The sequence below is a fragment of the Pocillopora verrucosa genome, chromosome 4 (assembly GCF_036669915.1).
Source record: "Pocillopora verrucosa isolate sample1 chromosome 4, ASM3666991v2, whole genome shotgun sequence".
In the NCBI taxonomy this organism is placed as follows: Eukaryota; Metazoa; Cnidaria; class Anthozoa; order Scleractinia; family Pocilloporidae; genus Pocillopora; species Pocillopora verrucosa.
In genome coordinates this window covers 23733806-23741415 of record NC_089315.1, presented here as the reverse complement: position 1 = coordinate 23741415, position 7610 = coordinate 23733806, and the positions used below count along the sequence as shown (strand labels likewise).

Here is a 7610-nt window from a genome sequence, read left to right as displayed (position 1 = left end):
TGTCATACCTAATGTTAAAAGCGATGTTTCCTTTTCTTTATGGAAGTACCAGCCTTGATACAAAAACATTAACAATGGCCTCCAATCATAACTTTCAAAGCTGTCTGTCGATTCATCATCTTGCTCCTCGGCACATTTTCCAGTTTTCCATTTTTGCCGTGGGTTTTTTCTTTACCTTTGGCAACTTTGCTAATTATTGTGTCGTCCTCCTCAACGTTCCATTGAACGATCGAAATAAAAAAAAAAAGAACGTGTCTGCGATTTCCCGGGAATCATTGACGCCTGGAGGTCCCGCTATCCCATTGGTTTACGGTTTCAGGAGGCGACATAATCTTCGCATGGCACGAATTGTTTGCGACCTTCTTTAAGTTAAAGCCCGGCGCACACTAGAGCTATCAGCTGAGCTAAGCGTCACTCGTGGCTGTTGGCGTAAGCTGTTTCCTCAAGTGTGCGGTGTCATGTTCTGCGATTTTTGTCACGCGTGCCATGAGCTCAGAATATTCAACATGTTGAATAATTTCGTGCACGAGTGAACATTGACTCACAGTGTGCGCGCGTTTTGAGCTATCAGCTCAGGAATCAATGCGAACGCGCATGCGTCCTTGCCATGTTTTATTGAAGTTAAAAGGGAAAGCAAAACCTCTTCATCCTCCGACGAGCTTGAATCTAGATTTTCACCGACATCGGCCATCTTGACTTCAATAAAACATGGTGAAATGGTTTAGCGTGACCCCAAATGGTTTAGCGTGACGACAAATGGTTTAGTAAAAATCGAAATGGTTTAGTGTTACAGCAGTTGGTTTGCGCCGTAACCGCCAAAAATACTTAAGTGAAATGAACAAGTCAAGCTTGAAATAGAACAGTCTATGTTAGGTCTTACGTCAGAACCCTTACGTCATTCAGATCGAATTTAGCAAGAAAATTTGCCAGGACGATCGCATTAACGAGCTATTCGCCACGTCGTCCACTCGACGTCCAAAACAGGAAGAAATTATTTCTGTAGCCTCATCTACTAGACTCAGCGAGCCTTATTCCGGTAATAATCATTTTTATGTTTGCCTGTTTTCGCTTGTTAGCGAATAAATTTATACCCTCATCATCTTGCCGCAATATCAGTGAGTAAATGATGTTTCGGATGAAACCGTTTTTATCGAGCTGCTGAACGTTCAATAGCTTAATAATCAGTTAGTATATTTCACAATAATACATTTTCCTATCGTTTCAAACCAATATATTTTTTTAATCTCCAATTTTTATAGTTTGTTAAAACTAAGTTAAGCTGCAACTATTAGAAAGTATATCTTGAGGTCGTAAAATTTCTAATAGTCGCGGTTCAAATTGCTATCGGCCAGTTTCAAATTGTTCTTTTGATCTTTTCAGTTTCTTACAGTGAGAACTGCTGGAGAATTCTTACCATGGTTACGTCTAACCATGGTGAGAATTCTTCATTTTACCACCTTAAGATAAAATAAGAATCTGAAACAAAAGGATGACAAAAATGCAACATTTTGCGCGACAGCACACTTACAGTCTATACAATCAGAACCATTGCTAGGAAACATGATAAAGTGATTCATTGTTTAAGACGACGAAACTACAACTAAAGGGCGCCTAAAAACTATAAAAACTATAGGGTTGTGACGTAAGAACACACATAGACTGTTCCATTTCAAGCTTGACTTGTCCATTTCACTTTTGTATTTTTTGCGGTTAGGGCGTAAACCACCTGATGTAACACTAAACCATTTCGGTTTGTACTAAACCTTTTGTCGTCACTCTAAACCATTTGGGGTCACGCTAAACCATTTCACTTTACGGAGAGTAGCCATTGCGGCTTACGATTAACCGTTTGCCGATAACTTAAGCCATTTCACACTACTCTGAACCGTTTGTGTCAAGTCACTGAACTTTAGATGCCGATATCCAGACAACCCATTAGACTTCGCCCCTGAGGCACTAAATAAAAGGCACCAGACTATACAATATATGTAATTTACTCATCGCCCCTTATTTGCAACTTCTTTGTTCGTCTGTTTTGTTTTCGTTTTTTTTCTTTGACACATACCCAACAAATGGAATATATTTGTTAACTAGAAATATCTTAAGACTATCAGTTGCAACGTGTGACCACGAAAACACGAGAAAGCACTCAGACCTCAAGGTACAGCCCGCTGTTTTTACTTTATTTGTTTTGCTTTTCTTTCGGTTCTTTTGCTTCGATTCTTGCCGTCTTGACTTTATGGAGTTTTTGGGGCTTTAATTCTAGACATGAAAACCGAAACCCAACCAACTCCAGTTAGGGCCCCTTACTTAGTTACAAGTTATTCATTAACCATTCCTATGCATTCCATGCTCCTCGGCAGCTACTTGACAGAAGGGAACAAGAGACAGACATCTTGCTGAAAACTTGTTTATCTTATCTCATCTCTATGTCTTCGGAAATGAGCCAGCCTGCGGTATCCACAGAATGGCTTAAAAAAAGCCAAGAAAGCACCAAGGAACATTTGTCAGTTTTAGACACTACGTGGTTTCCTGACAAAGATGCTTCCAGTGATTATTCAAAGTAAGGTGTCTAAGAAATCAAAATATTCAATGATCTTTGCAGAGAGTAGTATATTGTTGCATAAGTCTCATTGAAAACTCCAAGTTCGAAAACCTAACTAGAAATTTTGCCTTTTTGAAATGGCTTAGCCAAATGGGCGACGGCTAGGACGCTCTTAAATGGATTAACGCCCTGCAGTTATTTCAATTTAATTCTTACCACATCGACAATGGCCGAGTAGCGTAGTGTATACTCGCATCGACAACGTATTCGTCATCACAGTGGTCAAAATTTGTTGTGGAAGTGGACCAATGTGACGACGAATATCGTTTTTCATAAGAGTGCAAACTACGCAAAACCACATTCGATTTGTTTTTGCTTCAGTGTCGACATCAATCAGTGCGTAACTATAGCATGACATGTTGAAGTGAGCATTGTTGCCTGTACTCTTATCGACAACGGCGAATTTGCCACTCACGTTGCGAAATTACTCTCAATTGTGGTAAAAAACCTCATTCATACCTATTGAGAATAATCGATGGTTGTTTAGAAATTCCACAAGATTATAAAATTAGTTTGGTTACATTAGACGACCTCTCTGAAAATTGTTGACCGTTGCGCATGAAGTCTATTGGGTATGACAATCCCTTTAATCAAACTACCCGACTATGACCAGTCCCTCCTGTAAAGATATGATTTATTTAAGTGAAGAAAAAGAATGATTTTAGCGTTCGCGGGGTGTTCTTTAGAGTAAAGTGATTGATAATTAGGGACTACCGACACACCCACTGATTTTTCAGGCGTCAGATTTTTTTTCTCAATTGGGTGTAACCGAAGGCATTCAAATTACCAATCAATCTTCATGTTGTTGCAACGCCCGGGTGATATCACGAAAACTAAACCATGTCACATTTCGAGGCTCTGTGAAATGTTTCGTTCGCCGAAAAGGAGGGTCTGCTAACCACCAGTGGACAACGTGCTCAATAAAGCACCTTCTAAGAAGCATGGTTTAGCGCTGCACAACTTCATACATCAACAGCAATGCGAATTGTCCCAGAGGGCGTAATTGTAATAGACCGTGACGAGTAATCCCTCCTTTTCTGACAATTCCGTCATGCGAGCCGAAAAAAAAAATCAATGAAAACAAAATAACGCGTGGAGCTTATGGAGAAAGGAGCCCGAAAAGAAGGGGTCCTTCTTTTCAAGACCTTCCCGCGGCGCGCCAACACCGACTTTTCTTTCACTTATTTTTTTTTTTAAACTTCGCCGGAAAGGAGGGACTACACGAAGTCTATAATTGTAAGATCGAGGAAAGACTGGAGCGAACCAACTGGTGACCGGTGACGGGTCTGCGAAACTTTGCTCCGATCTGGCCAGCGTTGGCACTCTAAAAATGGTTGGCACGGTAATATGAAGAACTGCTACTGAAGTTGCGATATACTCGATTTACATAGTTTCTTTTGTCGAACGGGTGGATTTGTGACTTTTTTTAAAGATTATTTAGTTGTGAATAATTAGCATTATTCTGGTAAAATTCATTCAACGAAATGGTGCTCAATAGTGGTGGATATTGACCGAGCCGCGATGAGGCGAAGAATATGTCCACCGTTTGTACGGACACTCAAGTAAATAGTTGTTTCAGTATTTACCACACAGAAACCAAACCATTACTTTATTTCCGTATATAACCCTAAAAATAGTCGTAAATTCAAAAAACTCTTTGTACGCGTTTTCTCATTTTCGGAAGTTTGGAGATGATTAATTGCCAATCCCTTCCGAACTAGTTAATAAGCGCACGCGAGAAGCAACATTTGGCTTTGTGCCGATACAAGATTAGTTTCTCATCATTTCCAAGGTAGCCAATCAGTGTGCGTGAAAAGCACCATTCACCTGTGTATTATTAATCAAATATATATATCAATTCTTGAACGAGTAGTCAAAAGTGGTTAAAGTTGAAATTGTGTAGAATAGTTAATACAGATTATCTGATCTTGGCATTTTCCAGGCAACATATTGCAAATGCTTCATATATGGACATGTTCCGTGGAGTGGAAAATACACCACTGTATCCACGAAATATTCCTGATGTTGCTACATTTCAAATGAATGCAAGAGGCAGCGCAGTGAATAAAGATGATCATGTTGTAGTCTATGACAACACTGGAAACTTTGGGTTCTTCATGGGTGGAAGAGCTTGGTGGATGTTCAAGGTAATAATATTCCCTCTGTATCTCTTGGAGCTCAGGGTTGTTAATAGCAACACGCCCTTCTATGGGGTCTGTGGACATGCTTTTCCAGAAAATTTTGAAATTTAAGACTCTCTGAGACATGATTTCCAGCTTTCTAGGGCATATTTCAGTAACATTTTTTACTCAGACACCGACATTAGAATCATTTCAAAAATAAATATTTTGTCTTTGATTACACTTCTCAAAGAAGCTGGTGAAAAATTGTCTGACAGGCACCAGTATGGGTTTCTGCTGCCTATAAGCTTTTGATGACAACCCTTGAGTTGGAGCTAATGATACTCCACAAAACTAAAATGGGACCCTGCTAAATTTGTGCCTTTTTACAATCAAGTCATTTTTATTTTACCTTCATAGCTCTTTGGACATGAAAATGTCTCAGTATTAGATGGAGGTTTAAAAAGATGGATTGGTGACGGTTTTGAAACAACAGATGCAGTGGTGCAGAAAGGGGTAATTAAATTTTGCTTGATCCTAGAGACTGATTGTCTCTTCTTGACATTATTATCAAAACATCTAAATTTTATAAAGAACCCCAGTGACCATGGTAAAACCTTTTTAAATGTAATGCAAACAAAGGATGAGATTTCATAGGCTAATCACTATACAATTAATCAAATGCAGAGTGCTTTTTTGTTATAAAACCAAAACCAAAGTAATCGCAACTGTTGGTCACAACAGTTAAGCACAGTACATCAATTTTCTCCAAGAGTATGCTGTACACATTGATGCTTGCTTTGCTAGGAAGGCCACACCAAATGGAGGAAAGTGATGATATACTTAAATAAACTTAGGTGATTCAGATCAACTACAGAACCCAAGCTGTATTCTGCAGCTCAAAAACTGTTACCTTGAACTCTGGAATGTGAATGCAAGTGTGCGTAGCGTATTGTGAAGGTTATGAAATGTTTTGCCACACCCTCTTCATTTGTCATAAATCACACTGCTATTACAACATTATATGTGCTAGCTAACAGTAACCAAAGCTTATGAGTAAATTTTATTTGATCTGTTTATGTAGGATGGTGACTTTACAGCAAAGTGGAACCCAAAATGGATAAGAAAGTTTGAAGACATGAAGGAAAACCTGAAGTCAAGAAAAGCACAAGTTTGCGATAGTCGTGGACCAAATTTGTTCAATCGTTCAGCCAGTGGTAAAGAACAATCTACAGTAGATATGTTGAAGTGGTGAAATAGTCTATACTGGCTTTTTGAATCTTGGGGTTTATTACTTTCAGAACTATTCAAATTAGCCTTTGTATCTATAAACTAATTGAAAATCAAAATAATCTTTCAGGAATACTACAGAATGGAACTTAAAACCTTTAACCACTAAGAGTGACCAGCATCTAATTTCTCCTAACAACATCACCTGCAAATTACACATAAAGGTGACAAGAAAAAAGGAAACTATCACCTATAATAGAGGCTCTTGATTGTTAAACAAATTCTCCTCATCAGCACTGTGGGAAATGTATTGTGAACAGAGGGGAGAATATTTCAACTGATGTTAGGGTGTAAAGGGTTACCCTACATTATGTTTGAAATATGATTTATCATTTCCACTTCTTACCGTCTTATGTCATTACTTACACCAGCTTTTTTTCTCTAAGTAATATCTTTACTATCAATATTATCACCAATGTATGTTTGTATGAGAGATAGGCTCTGAACTTTGGTTTAATTGTTGTTGAAAAAACTGTATATTGTGCATTACATTAATTAAAATTAGTTTAATTTTCAAATCACTTTCTCTCCTACATGTAGATCCAAGCACAGGCCACTATCCTGGCGCAGTAAATATTCCATTTCCAAACTTGTTTAATGCTGAAACCAAGACTCTTAAAAGTGTTGATGAGTTAAAGAAAGGTAATAGGTTACCCTTGAAATGAGTAAAACAGATGAAATTCAGTTTTGAAATGCTTGATCTGTCTTATTTTAAAGTAATATTTAATAGATTATCAATTCTGTACACATTTTAAAGATATATATAGCCATCATAAATTATTATGTAACTTCTATCAAGAAAATAAATAACCTTGTGTGATATATTTACAATTAGGTAAAACAAAACAACTTGATTGACATGTGTGAATAAATTTTATTGCCTTTCAGTTTACTCTGATGCGGGAATTGATCTCAGCAAACCAATCATAGGCATGTGTATTGGTGGCATGTCTTCTTGTTCTTTGGTTCTCACTGCACATCTCTGCGGATGTCCTGATGTTGCACTTTATCATGTAAAATTGATATTTTTAATGTTTTATTTGATATTATGACATTATTAGATTCAGTATATCTTCCAAATAGTGGTAGAGATGCTAGTGGCTTTTAAATGCTGTCGTATAATATTCTCCTCTCTATAGGAGGTTGACAAATTCTTCAACCATTTAATTTTTTGTTTGTTTGTTTTTCTTCTTCTCAGGGAGGTTTCAATGAGTGGAGACAAAGAGCTGATGCAACTGAAATTGAATGATTATCATTGTTGCAAGAAGCAATGATCAGCTGAAGCATGATTGTCATAAGCATAATATAATGATTAGAGTACTGCTGCTGTTATTCCCATTGTTTAAAATTAATGGCTGTGTCCTTTCAGTGGACCTAACCTTGCACAATAAAAAGCAAACCATTAATAAATCGTCTTTTTGAAGTTATTTCAAGCCTCTTTAAACTCTTTGAATTTTTTTGACAAACTCCATCGTGTTAACTCTTTAATCTGGGAATAAAATGCCCTTAACACCTCCCGCTTCCATACCCCCCTGAACAACAAGGGTGCCATTGTACGGGGGACTGCCAGAGAGGAGTCTGGGTGGAAGGTTGAC

The 7610-nt window shown here is 37.8% G+C and overlaps 1 protein-coding gene across 2 annotated transcripts; it reads left to right on the top strand.

Annotated features, from left to right (window-relative positions):
* Window positions 1-2050: 2050 nt before the first annotated feature.
* On the top strand, window positions 2051-7442 carry LOC131774944 (thiosulfate sulfurtransferase). 2 transcript variants are annotated; one of them, XM_059091039.2, is made up of 8 exons: window positions 2051-2161; window positions 2364-2563; window positions 4548-4752; window positions 5146-5241; window positions 5810-5942; window positions 6556-6657; window positions 6904-7028; window positions 7214-7442. In XM_059091039.2, exons 2-8 carry the CDS (start codon window positions 2430-2432, stop codon window positions 7262-7264), a joined length of 846 nt encoding a protein of 281 aa, XP_058947022.1. In that variant the 5' UTR covers window positions 2051-2161; window positions 2364-2429; the 3' UTR covers window positions 7265-7442. The 2 variants fall into 2 exon arrangements, with proteins under 2 accessions (XP_058947022.1, XP_058947023.2); XM_059091040.2 differs by lacking the exons at window positions 2051-2161; window positions 2364-2563 and adding an exon at window positions 3945-4167.
* Window positions 7443-7610: the final 168 nt, after the last annotated feature.